The 27005-nt window shown below is 34.1% G+C and overlaps 1 protein-coding gene across 1 annotated transcript in view; it reads right to left on the bottom strand.

Annotated features, from left to right (window-relative positions):
• LOC112652718 (cadherin-10) overlaps positions 1–27005 on the bottom strand; it is a 174721-nt gene that overhangs the window by 96730 nt on the left and 50986 nt on the right. The window contains 1 exon segment of the mRNA XM_025436344.3: positions 14265–14620. Within this exon segment, the coding sequence (XP_025292129.3) occupies positions 14265–14495 (231 nt within the window). The 5' untranslated portion in view covers positions 14496–14620.

Raw genomic sequence — 27005 nt, 5'->3', positions numbered from 1 at the left:
GTTATGAGCAACAGACACTTATATTCACTTAATTGTAAATAGTGCATACCTTCTATTTCATATCATTATCTCGCATAATGGAAATATTGTTTCCCAGCCACATTTCCATGCGCTTTCACAGTCTGTATATTTGTTAAGACTCGTGCAAGTTTTACATTGTGTTAACACATCTTAATTGCTTCGTCATTATCCTGTTGTTGGTAGTTTAGATAGGCTCCCATCTGTTGTTTTATAAATAGTATTTCTGTAAACATTTTTGTTTCTTTTTGGAATTAATATTTCCTAAATTGTACAAACTGGAATTGTTGGGTTGAAGATATGAAAACTTATAGTTTCTTACATATTGTCTAAAATATTGACTCCTGATCATTTAAAGCAAATAACTGAGCTATGGTTCCTTATTTACCTGCCAACATCATTTGCACTTACTGTTTCAACTTTATTTTGAAGATGTTATTTCTCTCATCTTTCTAATGACAGTTTGCACTTTTCTTTGTCTTCAATTATATCAGCTGTAATTGAATTTAAAGTCCCTGTATTGTTATCCAGGAGCTCCAATAGCAATTACAGAGAGGATGATTTTTCTATTACCGAGTTGCTAATGATGTGTATTACATGTAATTTTCTTAGAAAGGTTTCTCTCACCTTTTAGAACATGTCTTTTAATTCATTGATTTGTTGTTGTTGTCGTCAGAACCATGTACTTTGTAGGATGATGACATTATGTGACAAGCTCTGGAAGAGTAAATCTCTTCATTGGTTTTCTACTAAAAAAAAAAGTCCCCTTTGAACAGTATCTTGTTTTCGCACCGATATATATACCAGATTAACCTCGGACATCTTATGGTGCTAGAAAATAAAAAAGTGCTCAAAAAACAAAATGATGGGGTATGTTCAAAAAACAAAATGATGGGGTATACAGGAGCCAGACAGAAAGAGCTCCTAACGGCCAAATGTGGATCAGTTTGAGCAACAAATTAAAGTAAGTGACACTAGCTCGTAATCCAACATACAAAAATAGTACCCAAATGTCTGAATGAATATAGATGAACTATTAAATAAATGAACAGGAAAGAAGAGGCACATGTCTCACACAGATGAATTTAGAATGATTTTGTAGATTTTACTTCTCAACTCTTTGGAACGGTAAGTGTCTGCCCCTTGACTATGGACTATGCTTTAGTGACCAGTTTCCAGAGTACAATATGGGAAGTGATGTTATAATGGAGACTTTAGCCAGATGTCAAATCAACATTAACATGATCAGGGATAAATAATATCAAAAGCATGTGCCCAGGTCGTGATATGATGCTGAATGACATTTAACCTCTGTGGTCTTCAGGATCCCCAAAGCTCATAACCACAGTCTACTCTTGAGGAAAATATCAAGAGAACCCAGCTGATTGACATTCTACAAAATACCTGATTAGTACACCTCAAAAATGTCAAGGTCATAAAAGCAAAAGAAACATGAGAAACTCCCACGGTCCAGAGGAGCATAAGAATACACGACAGCTAAATGCAATATGGTCTCCTATTAGGGTTCTGGAAGAGAAAATGGTCATCAGGAAAGATAGAATGAAATCCTAGTGAAATACGGAGTGTCGTTAATAATAATGTAGACATATTGTTCCTTACCTGTGACAAATGTACTACAGCTATATAAAATCTTAATAATAGGGGAATCTGTGTGTGCATTAATAGAAACTCTACACTTTTGCAGCTCTTCTGTAAAACTTAAATACTTTTTAAATAAAACAATATATTTTTAAAAGTCTTTTTGGGACTCTTTTTTGCATTATTGTTCTGTTCCTTTAAAAAAAAAAAAAACATTTAACAGATGACAAAAATGCGATTTACAGAAACTGGGAAGGAAAGAGAAACTGAGTAGAAACCTATGAGGGGTAAGGAAAATAAGAGTCCGGGTTTCTTTACAATACTTATCATAGGGTATTTTTAGTGAGTCCTAGTTAGCATTCATGAAACATTAATTCAATCACACACAAATTATTTAAGGTAACAAAAAAAGTGGTAGCATTTCCTATTTCATTTTACGTGATTATCATAACTTTGATATCTAAATATGGTAGGAATAGACCTAAAGAAATTTCACAGGGTGAGATCTTGTATAAAAATACATGATTTTATAACAGTCAAATTTTAAACAAAATAAGAGCAAATGGAATACAATAATGGAAAGCTATTATATCATTACCAAATGTGATTTTTTTTCAAATCTACTAGATCAAATAAGAAAAATCATTTAAGTTAATCTCTCAGATTAATTTATTAATGGAGAAATAAACAATTAAATAGACCCATAAATATAACTGATAACATTTCATATTCATTTATGACTTAAAAACATAGCATGCTAGGATTCAAAAGCAATCTTTAGTATAATAAACATATTTTTAAAAGCAACCCCATGAAACTTCACAATTAATAGTAAAATGCCGAACACTTTAATAAAATCATGAACAAAATGAAGATGCCTCCATCCTATCATTTATTCAGTACTGCATTAGGATTTTCTTCAGTGCAGAAAGTAAAAAAAAACAAAAAAAGTTGTTTTTTTCTTGATCCCACTAACATTGTCTCTTTCTAGCTCCTGCTGCATACACTGCTCCTCTCTGTAGCAAGACTCCCTAAAGATGCTGGCATATACTTACTCCAATTTTTCTCTCTTCATTCCTTTTTAAATCCACTGCGATAAGAATTGTGGATGATCATATCATCAAAACCATAACACAAGTTCATCTATAATCTCCAGAGTTAGTGTTCAATTCGAAACTCTCAACACACTTGACTTTCTAGTAGCCTTTGACATAGTTAATACATTCTCTTCTCCACACATTTTCTTCACCTGTATTCTAGGACACCCCAGGCTCCTAGTGTTCCTAGCAGTTCAACGGATGTTCACTGTCCATTGCATTTGTTGGTTTTTCTTCTCTCCCCACGTGTCCTCCTCTATCTCACATGTATCTCAATGTGGGTTTGCCATGAACACAGCCCAATGTTCTCTTCTCTCATTACACTCAATTTCTTGATATCATACATCCCATGCTTTTAAATATCTCCTATATGTGGATGACTCCTGAGAGGCTCTTGAAATTTTTAAAATAAGCTTGTCTGTCTAGAGTAACGGAAACTCTCATACTCTGCCACTGGGAATATGCATGGGTTAAAATTTAAGAAATTAATATGGCACCATCTGGAAAAACTGAAGCTAGACACACACTATATAGGTCAGTAGTTTTACTCCTAATTATATACTCTAAATTTATTCAATATACATACATGTCAGGATGCTTGTTCAGATGTTCAAAGCAGCATTGCTAGGAACAGGCAAAGCTAGGGAGAGGAGCAGCATTATAGATCCATTTTTTGTTTTTAGGATTTTATTTATTTATTAATGAAAGACACACATAGAAGCAGAGGTACAGGCAGAGGGAGAAATAGGCTCCCTGAGGGGAGTCCCATGTGGGACTTGATCCCAGGATCCCGGGATTATACCCTGAGCCCAAGGCAGATGCTCAACCACTGAGCCACTCAGCCATCCCCGGATCCATTAGTAATAGTGTATCACTAAATCCAAATATGATATAAATATAAAAAGAGACCCTCTGCATAGAAATATGGGTTAATTTCATAAACCTATTTGAGCAAAAGAAGAAAGACACATAAAGAAATAAAAAAAGAAGAAAGACACAGAAGAATATATGAATGATGATTATACTCAGTTTCAGAAATATTTAAAACTCTGTTATTTTGTGTAGGAAGGGCTACATAGAAGTTCAAATTGTAAAGAAAAGCAAGGCATTATTAACACAAAATGAAGCTTATTGATACTTCCTTAAAGGAGAAATGATGTTGTTAATAGATCCATAGAGAGAGTTTCATAAGCAATTTTCCACTTCCATTGATTTATATTTATTCATTAAAGTGTAGATACATGTGTTATTCAACCTCTGTATGGATTACATTGGAATTTTTTTAAAAGTGTGTTAATAAAAAAAAAAAGGTCCGTTAATAAAAAGAATTTATGGATAAAAAATCCTATCTAGTCAGTAGAAAAATTGGTAAAAGATATAAGCACTCATTTAAATAAATGGAAAATGCTTTAAACACAGGAAGAAATACTCATCCTATTTAAAGAGAAATGTTTTCATTCATAAGACTGGAAAAAATTCAAAATGATGATAATAGATTTGATACAATTGTGGAGAAATAGTTAATTTCATCCATTGCTCTTGGCATGATAAGTTGAAACATCACTGGAGAGTAATTCTGCAATAATTATGAAAGTTTAAAATTTCTCAAGACTTTGCTTTAGTGTCTCCACTTCTTGTCATATTCCTAGAGATGTACCAGGAATGTGTGAAATAACAGTTCATAGTATTTCTAAATGATTTTTTAAAATAACCAAATGCTTGTCAAATGGAAAACAATAAAACAAATTATGATACATCCACAGGAAAGAATACTATGCAACGACTACTTTTTTAAAAAATGAAATATAGATTTATGAACTGAAACTGAGACTTCTTAAATTATATTTTTGAGTTAAAAGATTATATAAGATTATATAAGATTATATAAGATTGCATAAAGTATATACCAAGTTATGTAAAAACAAATTATACATGTGTGTTCACATGGTTCTATACCATCTCTTGAAATATACTCGCTGCCCCAAAACACCTGGTAGATGCAATTGTTTCCTAGGAAGAGAACTATGGATTTCTGAGGATCATGGTGGGAATCTTAGTTTTAGATGAATACTCTATTTTGTCCTTCAAATTTTATACAATCTCAGATATAAATTAAATAATAAACATGTAACAAAGTAAATTTGACATCTCCATGATGTAGCATAAATATCTGTTACTTATACAATTTTAGTTCTCTGTTGATGTCGTTCAGAAAACTTGGCTAACAAGACTTATCATTGTACTGCTTACATAAGAATATAATTTTTGGTGAAGTAACACACCTAATATTAATAAGAATAAGAATATTATTAAAAATGGTGTAATGAGGTGTACTGTGGGTTAGTATATAGTCTGGAGTCGTATTTTCTGGGTTAGAACCCCAGCTCTACAAGTTACATGACTGGTGGCCTTAGACAACTTATTTAGACAATAAGGACATATTTTTCTCACTTGTGAATGAGAGATAATTAAAAAAAAACTACCTTATGTGATTATTGGAATATTAATAATAAATTAAATACTTTTTAGAGTTATCATTATCAGGATATATTAGAATGCTTCAGATTATTATAAATTATATCTTATTTCTCACATTATACTGTATGTAATAATATTTACACTATTGTTTGGGGGGTGGTTTCCAGAAGTGTGTTAAATAGGTATTGCCAAGAAAGGTGTCCTTTTTTTTTTTTTTATTGTTTTACTTCTGTCAGTAATTTAAATGAGAATACTCTTTTTGTTTGGTGATTATGATCATGTATGATGTTGGCTGTTGGTTGAATAGAGATATTTTCAATTCTAATTTTTAATAAGGAAAGTGAACAAATTTGTTGTGCACATGCACAGCCTCTCTTTCTGTCCACATCATACTATCCTATGTCTAGCTCTTCATCATTTCAAAATACCTCTCACTCTTCACTCATTTTGTCTCATTGGTAATATGCCTGTGAGAACCTTCTGGTGTGTTACCTTCTGTCTAAACCAAAGCTGTCTGACTGCCATTCGCCACAGTTTATTAGAGTAACTCTCTCCTTTGTCCACACTGATTTGTAAGTGGCTACACTTGTCTTTGGGTTGCGTTTGCATTACCCAAGCTTAGTTACCTATTCTTCGGGCTTTTTTTTTTTCTCTCTCTTTTGACCTCTATAATAATCCTAGTCTTGTCCCTCTTCCCCACCACCCCACTTCTCCTTCTGTGCCTCTACCTCTATGTTATTTGACTTTTAATCCAAAGTCATGTCCTTGATCTTTGCTTTATCTCGTAATTGTTTTCCTTCAGAAACTCAGCCATCACAGATCCAGAAGCCTGGTCCGTTCATGATTCACAACTCTCTCCGTCTGCTCTGCTAGACTTAGAATAGTCAAACACATACGTACAAACTAAATTTGGTGCTAGATTTGAGGCAGGTTTGTGACAAAATTGGTGTCAAGGAAAATTGAAAAACTCAGTGGTTTCAGAGTGTTTTTTTTTGGGGGGGGGATATTTGGAAGACACAACACAGAACTGAAAAGTTCACTGATGGAATTTAAGCTAAACAACAGCCAAAATAGGAAATGTTCCTTTAGAAAAATGTCTATAATAGTACATGCTCTTACTTGGTAAAATTTCCTACTTGGTAAAATAATTTTAGTACTGGGCTGAGAGTTGGCATCTTAATTTAAAATTCTAAATTTAATAGTTTTATATAATCCATAAACACATAAAGTATGGTTTAAAATGTGAAGTTAGTGAAAAATTTTTTACCTAAAGAGGAAATCTGAAATTTACATAAAATACCCTTTGCTTATTGCAGATTAGAGTTCTAAGGAGAGAACCAAAGGTGTGTATATTATATCCCAGCAAAATTACTGCTCTTTTTTTTTTTTTAAGATTTATTTATGAGAGTCAGAGAGGGCAAGAGAAGAGCGGGGGGAGTGTGCAGAGGGCAGGGGAGAGAAGCCACCCCAGCTGAGCAGGAGTCCCATCTCTGCGTTCAATCCCAAGACCTCAAGTTCATAACCTAAGTTGAAATCCAGTCAAATCCCCTACCCACTGAGCCACCCAGGTGTCCCTGCTCCCTTTTCTAAATTTAGTTCCTCTACATGGAAACTTATACGTTCGTACTGTTCTTTATTTCAGCTTTTAGTTACAATTATGAGAAGCCATAGAACAGTTACTCAACATCACAATAGTCATAAAAACAATAGTAATAGCAATGATAATAAAATAAAATATTAAGGTTAAATAATATTCTTTAATAAAGCGAATGTAAAAATTTAACTATATTATGTAAAAATTTAAGAGCTCGCTTCAGAGAATTTGTTATAGAATTCCCTCCTTTTCATGCTTTCATAAGAAGCAACTGAGAATTTGAATATATGGACATATACAGAGTAAGAGACATTGATGAGCAAACACAATAACATACCCTCCCACTTTTTCATTTTCTTTACTAAAGAGAGTATTATTCTTAGTACAATGGGGACAAAATTTAATTGGATATATAATTATGGATTGTCTCCAAAAATGAAAATGAGAAGGCTTTGGTAGAAATTCATAATACCATAATAATAATTTCCCATGCTTCATGACCATTACACATGCACCTGTTACTGATAAATTACCTTGAGACACTTTCTGCTGAGCAAATTTACATGAGATTTAATACATTTTTCATCCACAGAGATTTCTCTCAAGTTTTTGCTAAGGGTAATTGACTTAATTTTCACATCATCTCCATTATAAAATAATTATGTTTCCTAAAAGTTTATATTTGAAAAATGATGGGTTAAATTATACATTTAAATTGAACTATTTTTACATACCAGGTAAAGTTTTTCAAAATGTATTTGGCACAGAAAAAATTTGAGTCATCCTGTATTATCAGTCTATTATTATATGAAAGCTCTTCTATCTACTTCCAACTATTACTAGCCTTTGTGAATTCACTGTCCTAACATCACAGAGCAAAATTCTTTAGAAAGTAAATCCATAATTGTATTCTATCTAAAATATCTTCTAGTAAAAATAAGTTCAAGGGTTATAACATAGGGAGGTAGATTTTAAAAGATGCTATGTGACTAACCGAAGACACAGGGAAAGAGAAGAAGAAGCTTCTGTGGATAGGGGTTAGTAAAATGGGGAACATGAGACAGGAATATGCAGAAGGAAGGCTGTCGTGGGAAAGAAACGATCACATTAGTAGCATTTCTGGGTTAGGAACTCAAGGGGGAAAAATAAAGAATGGGTGAAAAAAAACTTCCCATAAATCCCGGGAGGACAGAATGGGCAGGGGAGTGTGACAAATGCGTTTAGTTGGGTTTTGTGTGTGTCTGTGTGTGTTGTTTCATGAAGTTTGTAAAATAAAGTCATCACACGTATACATGAGTCCTCTTGATTTTGGTAACATGTCATGTCAATAACTTCATGGAAGGCTGCAGTAAACGTATGTTATCGCTACTACTTATAAGGACTTATAAAAGAATGATTGTGGTGGTTGTTCACATAGGAGCACCCCACACTTAATTCTATTTATCTCATTCACTTTTTTTTAACATTCAACACTTGACAGTTTGCTATTTTTCTGTTTTTTGAAAAGGCTAAAAGGGAGACTATCTCCTATTATCTTAAATGGGAAAAAAAATATATAATGCTCTCACATTGTACCTAAACTCAAAACCAATGTCCTCAAAAGCAACCAAAGTACAGTAAAACCTATATACTATGAATAATGTGCTATAATGTTAATATGTAAAATGCCTAAACCCATGTTACCTGAAGGTTAATATGAATTTACATGGCTTCTCTGTGTGTTTATAAATCTTGCTCACATGCTTTCTGACAGTGTTTGTTGTCTTCAAACCATCTATGTGTGGTTTTAAAGTTTTATTTTCAATGGAAGCGTATCTGCAATGCAATTCAATACCTTTCTAAAGATTGCTTTGTTAAATTATTATAGTGAGCTTTGAGAATGTAAGCATATTTTCCCTATATAACTGCCAGCTGAAATATCATTGTATTGAGAGATATAAATATTGTATGCACTTCGAGAATTAAAAACTAAGAGGTGGTCTGCCTGGAAAACATTATCAATGTTCTGCAGGGCATGCCTCTTTTTAAAAATGCTTTAATTTCCTCTTGCTTGAGGATTAGTGTAAAAAGGTCTTAAAAACTCTAATTCATATTCACTTTATTTTGTGCTCTTTATATATCAGGGAAGAATGTCTTTATTCATCCAAAAAGTCCAAATGTCCCCTCATCAGGAAGGTCTATAACCATCTGTCTAAAGGAGTTTCTACCAACATCTATCAAATCATCCTGATTTACTTTTTTCCCAAGACTTCTTCTATTTAAAATTACCTACTGTGTTGTTTCATGCCTCAATTCTTTTAATGGCTGCGATTGATAAGGTCCAAATAGAAAAGAAATACCGACACTCTGCCTGGCCCCATCCCACCACTAAAATCAGGCTGATATATATTGAGCAGTTGAGGAGTTTCCTGCTGTTATTACTTGGTTTTTAATGTAGGTCTTTTTGGTCATATTTGGACTAAAAAAAAAGTCATCCGGATTTTTAGCTTCGAGAACAATATCATCACAGTTATTAAACTATCCAATTCTCGAAGAGAATATTCAGTGTCCATTAAAATGTTTGCAGTTCTCTGAACTCATATGTAGCATAAGTTTCTCCACGTATTCGATTCAGATCTGTTCACCCCAGGAAGACGGTAATGGGGAGGTTGGGGCAGTTTCTTATCTCTATCCAAGTTCCAACTATTCTTTCTCCACTGCTCCACTGTAACCAGGTTTGACTGGATTGCACTCACTTTTTTTTAAAGATTTTATTTATTTATTCATGAGAGACAGAGAGAGAGAGAGAGAGAGAGAGAGAGAGGCAGAGACACAGGCAGAGGGAGAAGCAGGCTCCATGCAGGGAGCCCGACGTGGGACTCGATCCTGGGTCTCCAGGATCAGGCCCTGGGCTGAAGGCAGCGCTAAACCGCTAAGCCACCCAGGCTGCCCCTGCACTCATATTTTTAATGGCAAAAGAAACATGGTCTAATAAGATGGACACAGTTGGTATTTCTGGTATCCTGTTTAAAACTGGGTCATTCTTTCACGGATCATGTTTTATTCAATTTTTGGAAAATCCTTCTAGAAATTTTCAACAATCACCTTTTATGAAGTTTTGTACATCCAAATACCTCCAAAGAAATATCAACAGATAAATAAAAAATAAAAAGATATACCTCGACTGTCCATTCTAACTTTCAATGTTATTGATCTATGCAATGCCAATCCAAAACCGTTTTATTTTTTATTTTTTAATAATAAATTTATTTTTTATTGGTGTTCAATTTGCCAACATACAGAATAACACCCAGTGCTCATCCCGTCAAGTGCCCCCTCAGTGCCCGTCACCCATTCACCCCCACCCCCCGCCCTCCTCCCCTTCCATCACCCGTAGTTCATTTCCCAGAGTTAGGAGTCTTTATGTTCTGTCTCCCTTTCTGATATTTCCCACCCATTTCTTCTCCCTTCCCTTATATTCCCTTTCACTATTATTTATATTCCCGAAATGAATGAGAACATATAATGTTTGTCCTCTGATTGACTCATTTCACTCAGCATAATACCCTCCAGTTCCATCCATGTTGAAGCAAATGGTGGGTATTTGTCATTTCTAATGGCTGAGGAATATTTCCACTTTATTTACAGTACTTCAGAGATAGAACATGGGGATTATTTGGCATTTATTTTTCTCTTCTTGGCTTTTGGGTTCTGTGCTCCATCAGAGATTAACCTGCTGTTAGCTCTACTTATTATTTTCTCCTTCTCTTAAAAGCAGATATTTTGTGAGCAGAGAAACTATATTTTTGCCACTGTACACTTAATGCAATAGTAGTACCTGATTGGTACATGTAGATATTTATTGAAAGAATAAATGCATACTTCATTCCTAGTAGGCTTGCGGAGCCCACAAGTCTACAGAGAAGGATGATCGAGAGGCTGGAGCTAAATGCATGCCCTAAGGATTAGATAGGACATGAAGGAGAGGAGACCTTGAAAGAAATCTAGGTTTCAAAAACCAAATACTCATGGCAACTCTGGAAGGAAGAAATAAAATTATAACTGAGAGCAGTTTCGGAAGTAAGAACCCAGAAAGAACTAAAATAAAGATTGAGCTGTTTAGGAAAATGTAAACGACAGGCAAACTAGGACAGGGTTTCTCTGTCTTGGCACTACTTATGCTTTGAACTAGAAAATTCTATGGAGGTTTGTCCTGTGCATTGTAGGATTTTTAGCAATATCCTTGGGTCCTGGCAACTAGACGCCAGTAGCAACCCCCTCACCTGGTTGTTTTCATTATATCGAGAAATGTAGATAGTTACCCTAATTATTTTTAAAGTATTATTGTGTTTTCACTGCCTGGGGTGAATTGTCTTACTATGCTGACTCAGAATCAGTCTTATTGTTACCCAAGTACGTTATTAAATTTTTGGTGTTTGGGGATTCTTCTCAGTATCTGGTTTTGATTAAAAATCTAATTTTAACATACTCTTCTCCAGTTGAGAATAATTATATAAAATGCAGACAAAATTTTTGCAGTAAATAAAATGAGTATTTCTCTTAGAACTCTGTATCTATTATACTAAAAGTAAATTCAAGAGTATCTAGTTCAATGTCATTATTTATTCTATTGAATATTTGGAAGCTAGAGATTCAAAATTATTTGTCCACGGCAACTGAATCAGGCAGTGAGAAACTGTGATTAAGAGTTATGCTTAAATCAACAAAAGTAGTTTATAATCACAATGTTTTTCAAATTAGAAAACGATAATACAGCTGTAGAAGGTTGCAATATGAAAGCAGCGTAGTACAGAAATGGATCACTTGGAGTTCAAGTTTTACACCCCTTGGAATGGAAGGTAAAGTCAATTTTGTGATTATCTCACTGAAAAGAAAAAAAATAACTTACAACAAACATTTTGGTTTAGAATGTATTTGATTGCATGACGTAGAGGAAATTTTTGATCATTGAGAGCTGAACAAAGAAATGCTTTGAGTTCATTTTCAGTTGGCTTGTTTTTTTTTTTTTTTTTTTTTTAATAACTGTGAGAAAAATAGTGGTAGAAACAAGGTTACATCCTAGTTCCACTGATGGTTGGTTACAGTCTTTTCCTAAGCTCTTACCCAATGAGAAGCAATTGGTTTTTCCCTGTTTTAACTCCCTAAGTAGTAATGGGTTTTTTATGTAGAAATTACATGCCGTCCATTCTTTATAGGATGTGGTTGGCAGATTGTTATTTAAAAAAAAAAATGTTTTCCTTCTTTGCATATGTGGTTCAGGCTTGTCCTCACTCCATCAGTATAATTCTCTCCGTTGTTCTTATTCTCAGTTCCCCAAATATTCCCCATTCCAATGGAGTGTCTATCATCTTCCCATATGTCAATAAGTAGAACACTACCACTACCTCTAAGCTAACCTAGAGGCATCGAATCACTTAGCATCAGTATTAACTCTTATGTTAAGGGTAGTAAAAACTGGAAGTGAAGTTTTTGAAAGAAAGGATGAATATATAATACATTTATCGTAAGTACTGTCGGAAAGAATACTTAGGGGGTTTGAAATTTTTTATCTTCATTTTAATTTATGTTTATTAAAATATTCTATATTGCACATTGCCTTTTTGACATATGCAGATGTGTACATTTACAACTGAAAAAGGTTTCTAATTTGCTTCTATCACACAGAAAAGGAAGAATAATATTTGGGTTGTATATATCAAGATGCGTACATTGTAAGTATTTGCCAGTTTCAATTGCCCTTAGGAATGTAGATTCTCGACTTGTTTTCCCCATCAAAGAGCCAAGTAGTATCAAATGATTCTGGGAATTCAGTTCACTGCAACTAATTCAATCAACTAAATCTTAAGCTCTACTCAGCGATAGAGACCAAGTGAACTCTACAGTAAAGGTCTTGATCTCAAAGTGCTGACATTCTCCTGAGAGACAACAAATGAAAGTACTTAAGTCACTGGACTATCATAAGAGAGTATATAATGTAATAGTAATTTTTCAACACATTAAATCCTCATTAAAATGTACTAGATGATGGAAAACACTTGCAAATAAACCAAATAAGTGCTATGTTTAGGAAGAACCAAAGGGGAACTACTTTATAGTTTCTTGGGTCTAGATTTCTTTTTTTTTTTTTTTTTGGGTCTAGATTTCTTTTATTTCATTTTCATGTGATTGCTTTCATGAACTAAAAGTTGTCTATCACAACAACTATAACATTTACCTCAACCCTCTGATCTTAGGCATCCAATCAGGTGCGACCTGCGATGTCTGCTACTATGTGCTTTCTGGTAAGATTACTCTGATTGCTGTTGCTTTTCCTCCTTCTTCTAGTCAATACAACATTTAACCTTTAATTTCATCTTTGTCATTTTGCCAGACATTTAAAAAGGACTGAAATAATTGGAACATGAACAAACATAGCCAAGTGTTTTAAAATCAATGAAAAAATTCTTTCAAAAATAGTTTTTAAAAAATAGTTTAAAAATAGTTTTTCTTAGAGGATAAAAACTTCTAGTACAATTTTAATTATTTGAACAAAGCTATTAAAGTTTAGGTTAATACAAAATTCTCCATCATGGTATCATAATTTGTATAGGAGTATGTGACCTAATTTTACAGTGTTAACAAATGATGGATTAGCATGTGATTATATTTGGTTTTATTTTACTAGTGTATTTCTGTTTTCTTTGATATATTTTATGCTGTCCATAAAAATAACCAAGGCTATTAAAATGAACTTCCTTAAGACATTATCTAACTTCTAGCACATTCAGATAGTGCCAAAAAAGAACACTGAAAATGAATACAATGTAGTATATAAAAACATTCATCATTACTTTTCATTTCATTCTCAACCATAACTATTTTTCCTCACTAACTTTTATTATTGAATAGAATGAAAACTTGTTTCTGTGCACATATCACAAGTAAACTACTTCTACCTGCTTCTCTTCTATTTATTTTTCCTTTATACAAATGTGCCCATAGTATGAGATAAAAGGAAAATAAATAAGACTCATATCTGGAATACATTTTCTTATCAAAAAGCTGATTTTTGTCCTTAGGTCATATTTTTAATGACATTTGCCCTCTCATTCTGTAGAATATTAAACAACTTTTATTATTATTTTTTTAAACAACTTTTAAATGTCTTTTCTTCCTACTGAATTCAAGAGCAATATGTCATTTTAAGCAGCTATCTTGACATAGTTTTCTCACTATCACTATGAATCCTAAAAGTGCAATTTTTAGTACTTATTTAATCCATAAGGAAATGGGCAGAGTTAATTCTAGCAAATGAACTTCTACCTTTATCATGCTGTATTTACATATTCCATAGTTTTTCAAATTACAATGTGTATTCCATAAACAATAATTGCTTTAGGGATATTTAGAGAATCAAATTTATTAGAAACCTTCAAATTTTCCTTACTAAGACATGTAAAGAAAGAATGTAAATATTTGACATTTCAGTGCAGACTTACCTTGCCCACGTATTGATAATCAGATCCTGTATATTCCTCCAGTAAGAAAAATTGATTCCACATCCACCCACGTTTTTGACGATGCAGAATTTTGCCATCACTCCTAGGTACACGTGTACCTAAAGTTCTCTTCTGGGGCACAGGAGTCCTTCTGAACATTATCTCTGGAGAACAGAAATGTGGCAGGCATACCCAGAGTAGAAATAGTACCAAAAATTGATATATTGTCATAGTTCACTTCTTGAAAATTTCCAACGTGGATGAAGAGAAAGCAGTCTTATTTTATTGGGTTGAATTTTACTGTGTCTCAACTGGTTTCCAACATCTCATCAACGCCTTGGACATGTCTCCAAAAACTTCAAACAAACAAACAAATAAAAAAAGTCAGTGGACAACATTATGAATGTTACCTGTCACTTTAAACTTAAAGTGATAGAAATTAACTAATAGCAACTAAAATGTTTACTTTCTCTCTTTTATATAAAATAATGATTAGCCTTGGGAAACATACCTGTCTAGTAACATGTCTAAATTTATGAAAAGACCATGGGAAATAATTTCTTTCAAATAGTTCTAAGGAAGGGGCATATTATGCTTTTATCTATTTTTTTCTTTTGTCATTACAACAGGTTTCAAGAATTATTATCCCTATATAAAATGAAAATGTAGTTAATTCTGCATGTCAAGTTTTTCAGAGTAATTTAACATAAATTGAAACATTGAAAACAAAATAGTGATTCAAACACACTATAGAAAACACATCTGTTGGCAAAGCAATGACATTTAAATGTTTATTTATTATTAATTAATTAATTTATTCAGATAAGGGGTGGTGGGAGAGAGTGGAAGAGGTGGGGCTGGGGCTTGTGCTTATATCTGTTTTTTTTTCCTACTGTGTTTCTCGGTTTCCTGTCTCCTTCAGGTCTGTCTTAAAATCTTTCTTCGTATTCCATATACACCAAATTACTACGAGTACTTCATTTATTTATTGGGGGGTTATATTCTGTCCCCTTGCTATAATTCCATGGATTATTTCGCTGCTGTATTCACAGTGTCTACAACAGACACTTACACACAGTAAATGATCAATAAACATTTTAATTGAGTAAATGAATACACCGTAAATTGATTTGAAAATCTGGACCTTCCCCGTTTCTATATAGTTATGCCTCAACATTATGCATGGAAATACATATTTTGAAATCATAATTATTTTATTCTTCATTTATATTATTGTGAATCCTAACAATATCATTTTTATTTTAAAATCTTCTTTGCAGATTGTTTTTTGCCTGTTTGTTTTCCGCTAGGTATGAATTTTATTCCAAAATAGGATAGAATGTTTGTTATCCAAAAACTGGTTTGGGGACCAAAAGGATTGAGTTCCTCTTCTCTAAGATAGCAATGCATTCGAAGCACTCCAGCATTGACACTGACATTTGTGCTTCCATCTACAGTGATCTGTAAGCAGTCTGCTTACTGCTTTTTTTCTTGGTTTTATTTTATTAAGAAGATTTAAAGGTTAATGCAAACATGCTTTACAAATAAGATTAATGGTGAAGCAGAATTTCCCTTGAGTGTATTAAATGACAGTAGAGCTCTCTACAGCATGTGAAGCATTCAACATGACAGATGTAAACTGTATTAAGAAAACATCATGTAATGCTATACTTTGAGTCGAGAAATTATCTGATACATAAAATGATTTTACATTACAAAGCACTGACTTTACAGAAACTTAAATTGATTGGATTCTAAGTAATAGGAACATTTACCAAAACAATGTTTGTCTTCTTACATAACAGGGCATGATAGATGATATTCTCCATAAACATACACAGTTCTAAGAGAGGAAAGTGTGTAATTCAGAGTATCTGCTCTTTTCTGTAAAAGCTTTAAAACTTATTGAAACAACAGTCATTCTCATCTATTTCTTCATTTTAAAAATATATTTCGACAGTTGTTGAAATATAATATATTGGTGATTATTTTTAATGCAATTATAACATTATCTATAATTTTAAAAGCCTAAGCATCAATATTTGGGGAAGAAGTAGGTGAAGATTGCATCCAATAAAAGTTGTTAGCAAATAACTGGAGCTTCACATGTGCATGGAATCTTTTTTTCCATAATCACTCTAAAATCTATTATTTAATAATAAGTTTCCTGAAGGGTCTATAATAAAATACATTACTTAGTACTGATTTAATATCAGTATTTAATATATTTTATATAAATATTATTGGATAATAATAATGGTTTGTTGAATAAAACCATTTCAAACAATGACAAGATTAAGTAAAAATTTAAAAGCAAAAGTTTTAAATTTTTATTATTTTGATTTATGATTTTTTCTTTCTTTATTGATTGAGCTTTTGGTACCATACCTAAAAATCTTTCCCTAACTTACAGTCAAAAATACTCCTCTTTTATGTTTTCTTTTCAAAGTTTTATAGTCTTAGTTGTTACACTTAGGTCTATAATCCAACTTGAATCAAGTTTTGTATATGGTGTGAAATATGAGTTGAAGTTCTTTTTTTGCTTATGAATATCCAGTTGCCCAAATGCCATTTGTTGAAAAGTTCATTCTTTCTAGTGAATCGCCTTTGTGCTTTTGTCAAAAATCCATTTGTCTACGTATGTGTGGGTCTATTTTTAGGATCTTTAGTTTATTACATTCATCTATTTGTTCATATTTCTACCAATAAGCCCATTGTCTTGATTTATTTATTATATTTTAAAAGATTTTATTTACTTATTTGAGAGGGAGAGAGGATAAACAGGTTCCCCATTGAGCAAGGAATTCAATGTGGGACTTGATCCCAGGACCCCATGATCATGACCTCACAGGCACCCCAATTACTGAAACTTATGTCTTGAAATCAGGTATTGTTAGTCCTTCAGCTCTGCTCTTCTTTTATTTTTTTTTTGTTTTTAATTTTTTTGCGTTATTTTAGGTGTTTCATTTTTTATATTTAAATATATTAAAAAATTATAATTACCTCAGGGTGCATGGGTGGCTCAGATGGTTAAGTGCCTGCCTTTGGTTCAGGTCATGATCTTGAGGTCTTAGGATTGAGCCCTGCATAGGGCTCTCTGGTCACTGGGAGTCTCCTCCTTTCTCCTTTTGCCACTGCCCCAACTTGTGCTTTCTTTTTCACTCCCTCTCCTCATTTCTCTCAAATAAATAAAATAAATAAAATCTTTTAAAAAATTATAATTACCCTGAAATTTCATGTTTAAAAGGCTATGAGGATTTTGATTACAATTACATTAATTCTTTAGAAGAACTGGGGAAAATGGGTATCATAGCAACATTGATTCTTCTGACCTGTACACTCTGTATATCTCTGTGTTGATGAGTTCATCTCAGTAATGTTGTATAGACTTTGATATACAGATATTGTTCACTTTCTGTGAAATATAACCCTAATACATTCATTTTTCTGTTGTTATATTATGTTCATTTTTAAACCACTTTATTCAGGTATGATTGAGATACAAAAAGTTGTACATGTTTAACGTATACAACTTGATGAATTTGAACATTGTAAAATACATCATTTAGTGCTCATTTAAGATCATTAAAATATGTTTGAAATATATTTTAAGAAAAAATAGACAAGCTAGAAATATTTAATAACAGATTACAAATCATATTGATAATGGACATATATCTAGAATACACAAAGAATGCTCAAAATCCAAAAATAAAAAAAGCCCAAAGCCCAACAAATGAATGGGGAAAACAGTTGAACTGACACTTTACCTAAAAATATAGAAAATAAAAAAATACATAAAAGCATTCAACATCTATCTTTATTTGAAAAATGTAAATTAAAATGTCTATTAACTATTAACTACGACTAAGTGTTAGTGAAGATGTGCAGGAAGTAGAACCATTTTACACTACTGAAGGAAATATAAAATATGCTTTCCTTGGAAGACAATGTATAATTTCCTTGGTAGGTTATATAATGGCCCCTCAAAGATTCTAATCCCTGGAATCTGTAACCTATGAATATATTACTTTATAACCTAAAAGGGACTTTGCAGAGGTTATTATTTGCAAGATTGCAGAGATTCAGGAGAGTGCCCTGGATTATTTAGGTGGGATCATTGTCATCACAAGGATCCTTTTAAGAGGAAGGCAGGAGGATAGGAGTCAACAGTACAAGATAAGATAAAAGAAAAGGTCAAAGTGCCCTCAGGAAGAGGGCAGCAGCTGAAACACAGGAAGCCTAGAAACTAAAAAAGGAAAGCAGTGGATTCTTCTCTAGAGCCACTGGATGGAATACAGCACCATGGACAAATTAATTTTAGACTTTTGAGATCTAGATATCCAATAGAGAAATCTATGTTGTATTAAGCCACTCAGTTTGTGGTAAATCATTAAAGCAGCACAGCGACTGGCAGATGCTTAAAATAGTAAATATACATCTACAGTATAATCTAGTCTTCTGCTCCAAGGTATTTTTTTTTTTTTACAATTTTATTTATTTATTCATGAGAGACACAGAGGCATAGGCAGAGGAAGAAGCAATCCATGCAGGGAGCCCAATGTGGGACTGGATCCTGGGAGCCCTGAGCCAAAGGCAGATGCTCAACCGCTGAGCCACCCAGGTGTCCCTGCTCCCAGGTATTTAAAAAATAGAAATGAAAGCATATACTCATCTAAAACCTGGGGGAGGTGGGGCTCAAGTCATTTGAGTTTCAGACTTTAGGTTTTGGCTCAGGTCATGATCTCATGAGTTGTGAGATTGAGGCTCCCTCTCCCGAGGTTGGGCTCCAAACTCATGGGGGAGTCTCCTTGAAGATTCTCTCCCTCTGCCCCTCCCTGCCAAATAAATACATAAGTAAAATTTTAAAATCTTGGATATGAATGTTTATAGAAATTTGTGTATAATAGCAAAAAACCTGGAAACAAACCAAATATTACTAGTAAATGGAGAAACAAATTATAGTATATCTGTACAACAGCATATTACTAAGCAATAAAAAAGAATGATCTTTTTGTGTGTGTGTGTTCCACAAGTAAGGAGCTTGAAGTTACCACTACAATCTAACAACACAAAGCTGAACAGACTGAAAAAATTAGCAACTCTTCTAGATCCAAAAGTTCCACAAGAAGGATTCTGGGCAAACTAGTGCTCCTGAGATTGGAGGGACAGAGAGAAGGAAACCAGACTTATAAGCAGAGATTCAAAAGCAGAAACCATTTTGGAACCAATAGTGTGTAGGAAACCACACTATTATGGTTTGTCAGTTATGAACCATAACTGACAAATTACTGGAGGCTTAGTGCACACCACTCTGAAAATTAAAAACCCCAGGGGCATCCCATGATGGTGGGGGAGACGGAGTCCTTGATATTGTGAGATTTACCTGCTGGAGCTTGACCAGGTTTCTATTGTAAAATATAAGAAAACCCCCCTCTGCTTCCAGCAGGGGGAGTAGAAAATATTTTGAAATTCCCAGATCACTCGGTTCCTAACAAGGTCTGCCCTCAGGGGAAACCAGTTAACCAGAGCCTAACTTACTGGAGTTTTATCAAAGCCTAATTGGCCTGGGGGAAGAGAAACATATGACTCATTTTGATCTAGCCATCATATTCCACCCACAGAAGGACAAAAACTGAGAAATGTTTGTGAAGTTCACAATCCAAGGGCACTGGCTCACTAAATTAGAGTATTCATCATAGACTATAGAATGCTTCCCCTGGCTCTACTCTTAACCCATCATATGACTATAGGGCGATTTACAGCAGTTTCATCCTTCTGTTTTTATACGGATATTTAAAAAAATGAAAAAAAAACAAAAGAAAGAAAAGAAAAAAAAAATTACAAGGCATTCCAAAAGGCAAAGGAGCACAAACTGAAGAGACACAGCAAGCATTAGACTCAGACATGGCAGGATGTTGTAATTATCAGAGTTGGAATTTAAAGGAACTGATTAATATGTTAAGTGTTCTGATAAATAAAGTAGGTAGCATACAAGAAGAGATGGGCAACAAAGCAGAGATGGGACTCCTAAGAAAGAACTAAAAAGAAATGTGAGAGATTAAAAAAACACTGTAACATAAATGAAAAAGGCTTTTGATATGCTCACTAGTAGATTGGACGTGGCTAAGAAAAGAATCTCTGATCAAGAGGATATAGCAGGAGAATCCCCATGAACTTTACACATTCATCCTTGCATATTTGTCCAAACCCATAGAGTGGGTAACACTGAGAGTGAACTCTAAGGTAAACCATGGACATGGAGCAATAATGATTGTCAGTGTAGGTCGCTCCTTGGTAAAAAATATACCGTTCTGGTAAAGGATATTGATAATGGGAAGAACTATGAACGTACAGGGGTGGTGGGTATAAGCAAAAACTCTGTACCTTCCTCTTAAATTTCTTAAAAACCTAAAGATGCTGTAAAAAAAATGAACAATTCATAAACACACACTCAAAATAAAAAAAAATAGGAAAGTATATGAAACAAACCAACAGTTAATTTGCCCTATGTTAATGCTCCCGAGGTATGTTTTAGGTAGCGAGAAGCCCAGTTATTAGCCTTTCCAAAATATTGCTCCTTTATTACAAATACCACAAATAATCACTCTTCCACTAGCCTGACTCAAAATACAGAACATCTTTGACACTTCCATTACATCAAGTACATCTCCAACATGGTCTGTCCATATATACCCTTGCTTTTGTTTTTTTCTTCATGGCTCTCAGCCCCGCCCACGCCCCCCCCACTTCCCGCCCCCACCACTCACTGTATTCTATTTGCCAATATACTATTTAAATCATCATTTCATGCAACAAGTGTCCACCATCTAATTAACAGATTTCTTTAAACTTCATCTTTTTTACTTTAAAATATATCCTACAGGGTGTTAGCTAAATTAATTTTCCGAAACCCACTTCACCACCACCCAAATCAATTAAAAATTTTAAACATATCTGACTACCAGGAAGATAACAACTGAACCTTACAGTTCATTGCAATGTCTGGAGCCAGGTGATCTTTTTAAAAATGTATACAAAAATAAATAAATAAATAAATACATAAATAAATAAATAAATAAATAAATAAAATAGATACATTACATTATTTCCCATTCTTTAATTATTTAATTTCAAGCCTGAAGTGTAATTTTTACATATATAAACCATTCCCTCACTGATACATGATTTCAAATCACGTGTAGGTGTTTACACTTTATTGAACCTCCCTCACTAGTGAATTGTTATGGATATATAGGTGCATAAGTAAATATATTTTGAACTAAGTAATAAATATATTATAAAAGAGTCCTTTTGAATAATTCAGGTTGGATTATTTACAGTGACAAAAATCCTAAATTTTAGAATATGAAAATATCATATAAGGGAGATACACTTGTTTGAAGTTGCAGACGGAATTATAATTAGAAGGAATTAAGTGGATTGAGACCACAATTAAACTACTTCCTGATATGAAAATGCTAAAAATTAATGAAATTCTATAATGTCATTTCCAGTTCATAAATGTATTTTCAAGAAATCCTTTGAAAACCACAGTACCTTATTCTAATCTCAAAAATAACTTAATATGAGTATCACATGAAGTTTAAATATTATTGAGCCATCCTGTAACATCCTGCAGCCCTATAATTCCTTTAGATCAGCGTTTGGCAGAATTTAATGTAAATTCATATCTCCTGGGGCTCTTGTTAGATGTCAGTATCCTCCTTCAGCAAGTCTGGGTGGGGTCCAAGATTTTGCATTTCTAACAAGCTCCCCTTTAAGGCCAATGAAGCTGGACCACACACTTTGAAAATAGAAAAATCGAAGACCTCTCTAAACCTAAATTATCTTCAGAATGTGTTTATGATTCTTTTCCTGTTTAATGATTCACAGCCTAGGTATGTGGCCTATTACACTGATGGGAAAGTAAAATAGAAGGTGACTACTGCAGGAAGACCATTATTATTTCCAAATAATCATTTTTTCCAGATTTTTTTTTCATCAGAAGAACCTGTTTGATTCAAGTCAGCACACTACAGCAGTTCATCTGCTCATACTACAAACTGTATTTCCCTTTATATGCACATTTTCAAATGTTTATCTGAAGTTTATTTCATTTTTACAACCATAGAGTTTTCATTATTATTCTGAAATATTTATCAAAACCATTATTTTCTCTAAAACATGTTAATTTTTTACAGATACGTAAGCCAAGAATCGCAGGTCATAGGCTATACTGTAGTAGACATTTGACACATCTCAATTATTAATTAGGTCTCCACACATCACAGATGATCAATTAAGCTGTAATCCATCCTTGGCTAATAAAAGGAATTAGTCATTCTTCAGTCAGTTGATTATGTTGATTAAGATCTTAATGTACCAGCTTTTAAAACTTTCTTTAATTTTACCATTTATAATCACAATAGAAAATCCTAAAGATTATTAAGACCAAATCCAAGCCTCTATGGATGAACAATTTTAATCCTTTTAGAGTTTCATAGCACCAATACAGCCTAATGAATTTTCAACATTGAGAAATAAAGGAACATTTTTCAGGTGTGTTTATACAATTTAAATGAGCCGGCGCATACTAAATACTTCCTTTTTATGCAGCTGATACCATTTTATGCGTCTAGTATAAAGCACTACGTGAGATAATTGAATCAAAGCACTACACTAAGGACTCAAATAATATGAGTCCATATGCTTCATCATATTTTCCAAGAGTTCATTACATATTACCTACTGTGCTTGAATGTCATAGGATATATATAATTCTAAGTTGAATATTTATCATTCTATCTTAAGTATGCATCTGCATATGTATCTCTGTTTAGACTGTAAATGTGAAGCAGGGTCTTGTATCTTGAATCAAACGTTAAAATAAAGAGATCGCATAACGTATTGCATGGTTTTGGAATTGGATTGAATATTATTATTCTTTCAAAAACGTTTCGATGAGAGGGAAACTTTTTCTAAACAAAGCACAACAACGTGTCAAGGGCCATTTATAGCATTTTATGCTCATATCCTATTTCTGTATTACATCACAGAACTCATACAAAACATTAGTCAAATAGGAAATCAGTATATTATCTTTTTTTTAGTATATTATCTTTGAATGAAATGCGTAACACAGAGGTCTGCTAGTATCAGATAAGTTCTCAAACAACGCAAGGATTGTTACCAACGCATACAGAATTCCAAGAAGCTCTGATCCTTGCTATTCTTCTCAGCTTAAAATTCCCCTTCAAGCAAAACCATTTGAAATTAATTTTATTCTCCAGGAATGTGACCCGCACACAAACCAGTAAGGCACTTCGCCAGCTACACTATGTGCTAGCATTTTAAAATGACAATTAGCAAAACCAGATATAACACATATAAATTGGGGGCAGTGGGTGGTTAAAGCATGTGGCGGGAGTAAACAGAGAGCATTGGTGAGTGAGACACATAAGTTGGTGTGGCTATTTTCTCGAAGGTTCCCACTAACAAGCTAAAGAACAGCACCCAAGAGTTCTTGCTTCGCTCTCAGCAGCCTTTTTAGCTTCAGTAGCAAGTGACAGTCCCAGATGTAACGTGATCCTCGATCAAGTTAGCAGTGCTAATACAGCTGTGACATTACACCTGCTGCTTCCTGGAAGTCTCATTCTACTGTAGCTAGGATTTATTTCACTTTGTGGAAATTGGTAGCAAGAATGCTCTCAGGGTAACTTAAAGATGTTAGGATAAAAGCCATCTGGTACCCAATTTTCTTTGATTCAGGACTTGAACTGCTTCTCATGATCATGAAAAGCAATGAATGAAGAGATAGGGAGAGAAAGCTTGAGAGTTTTATTAGGAATTCCTTTCCAAGATAGGATATCATTCCTCATTTTGTGCATTCTCAGTAGAACATCAAGAAAAAATTTCCATAGCTAGAAGAAAAAAAAAAAAACCTTAAAGATAATTTCCTCCTAAAGTTACTTATGTGAAGACCTATGCATGTACTAGTAACTAGTATTTAAACAATCACTACACATTTCAGCATGTCCTACTATGTGAATGTGTAGCATAGGCACCAAGTTGGGATTAACCATAGAGCAAACTGCATTCTTGCTGTTAAACCTAAATGTGCAAGAAGACGTGACATTAATTTGTGAAGTTAGTCAAAGCTACAAGCGTGGAGATATACTATCTGTCATAAAAACTCTACTTAACTTATAAATATAGTTATTACACGTGGATAAGCAGAGCAATCATAAGACAAATCTTTTCGGCATGCATTTATGGGACGGTCAGGCTTAAATAAAAGAAGCAGACAATTTTATCAGCACTAATTTTTAATTCTAATTATGCTTAAATATTTGGACAATACTAAAAAGCCCATTTGCAGATAGCCTATCTTATCTCTATGTGGAGGCCCATTACATAAAAAAGGATTAACTCTGAAATAATGCATCTGTAGCTGAAATATAAAATTGGAATAGCATTGCGTTAAATTTCATCTTCTTGAGGGCAGAAAGCACTAGATTGTAATTTATTTTCTATTTTTCATAATGCGTGGCTCAATGTTAAATGGCATTTTCATTGTGGTTTTCAACTGAACTAAAAAAGACAATACAAGGTTTGTATATTTCTTTCCTAATACTCATTCATGTTTTTAAGTCTTAAAGATATCAATGCTTAAGTATAGACTCTAGACTTTAAAACATAGTCTGAGTTTTGTAGATACTTGAAGTATTAGGCTATATTACCACGAGCACCCCAATGTACTAGCTGTATCAATAGTTGTATGTGGATGTGGCATTTCTTTTTCTTTTTCACAATCTCAATGGAGTGTGTTCAGAATTTTCTCTATGTAGATGGGGTCCCTGACATTCAGAATTGTTCTCTCAGCAATGTTTATGGAGCATATTCTGGGTGCCACACATTTTGCTATATGGAAGCTGTCAACTGTGAACAAAGCCAAAACAATTCTCACCGTCTAAGAACTCACAGTGTTGATGGGTGAAAAAGAGCACCCAATCCAAACATTGATGGTCTGAGAAATCTTTCCGCAGGAGATCATATCCTAAATGACACCCAGGGAAGAGGAGAGAGTGTCAGGAGAGAAAGTGTACATGTGAGCCTGTTGTATGCAAACAAGCGTAGTAGTTAAACTGAGTTCTGGCAACCCAGTGGGATGGCATTGTGCTCTGTGAATTGGAATAATGAGTCATGAATATGTAATGGATCACAAACAGGGAAAAGGATGTGCAAAGCTCAGGGCAAAAAAGGAGGGTATGCATTGACAAAATGGAATCACTTCACTTTGATTGTAGGACACAATTCCTACGATGCCTAAGCTCAAACCTCAATTCAGGTCGAGGCCTGTTATAATGCAGAGTCCAAGTCATTTGATTCTTCAGCCACAGTTTTCTCTATCTCAGTCAGGCCTGTGTTATTGAGGAAGAAGCAGAAGGCAGGCTGAGGACAAAGCACAAGCTGACACCCACCCCCACCCCCCCACCCCCCGCCCAATTCCAGGTAAAATATGAATACGTGTGATATTCCTCAGGCGCTCCTGCCTGAGCTAAAGCTTAGGGAAGGAAAAACAAATGGTTAATTTACAGAGATCACAGTCCTGCAAGACAGGAGTCTACCTCAGTTTACAAATGTCTCAGTGATTTACAAGTAAGTAAAAAAAAAAAAAAAAAAAAAAAAATCTTACCAATAGCCTAACTTCCAAAGACCCACAGACTCAATTTCCTGGAGCCCTAACATCACCCACCCATCCATAGGGATGTAGGAAACAAAGGTAGAAGGGAATGTAAATAAAATAAAATATCCTTATAACCCTATAGCCCACTGACGAGTCCTTGAAGTAGGCAGAGTGGCATTCCGCTAAGGCCTTAACTGCCTGGATGTTGACAGTTCTCTAAAAGCAGAAGTCAACCTTAGCCCGACCCCCAGGATCCTGTAAGTCTACTTTAACATGTAAAAATTCTTTTGGAAACTTTTTTCTCTCTACCCCCTCATCTCAAGAAACATGTTGACAATCTTCCCCCAAAGTGTATGACCCATCGATATATATCTGAAGGGTCTCCTTGAGTGAGGGATAGCCAGGGCTAGGTAGGGAGAGATTGGTAAGGGTCTAAGGGATCAGGTTCCCAGAAATCCCCAAAATGTGGAGGTATAAGGAAATCAGAGATGAGGGAACAAACTAGACCACCCTGCCCCGGCGTCAGAGCTGGGATCTTGTTATAAGTCACTTGTGCCCAACTCCAAAAAAAGAAGCAAGCCATCAAAGATGTTACCAGCAGTCTTAACTCAAACCAAGATGATCTAAGTTTGTTGAGACCATGAGCTCCTTAAATAAAAGACTGTCGGTGGAGACACAGGTTGGCAACCTGGTAGGGAGCCCTCTCACTCTGGGGAGCTTTCTCTTGTCAAGAACCTCACTTTCCCACTTCATGATGTCTTGCATGGACCCTTCATGGTTTACCTTTGTGGGCCCTTTCCTCGGTAAGATAATAATAGCAAAAATATATTTTTGGAAAAATATTTTACAACTACATTCATATAAAGACATATATATTAATATGACATATTAAAGCACTATCTTTGACCTAAAAGTTCAATTTTTACCCCTGATTTTAAAAGAAATAAAACCACTTTCATAGCCCTTCCTCCCCAAAAGTACAGGGGGCCCTAAGCTCTGTGCCTATTTTGCCTAATGGAGAAATTTGCTCTGATCTTAGCAGCAAACATATA

Source organism: Canis lupus, chromosome 4, assembly GCF_003254725.2.
Source record: "Canis lupus dingo isolate Sandy chromosome 4, ASM325472v2, whole genome shotgun sequence".
Lineage (NCBI taxonomy): Eukaryota > Metazoa > Chordata > Mammalia > Carnivora > Canidae > Canis > Canis lupus.
The sequence above is the reverse complement of the archived record's forward strand: the minus strand, read 5'-3'. Positions and strand labels throughout refer to the sequence as shown.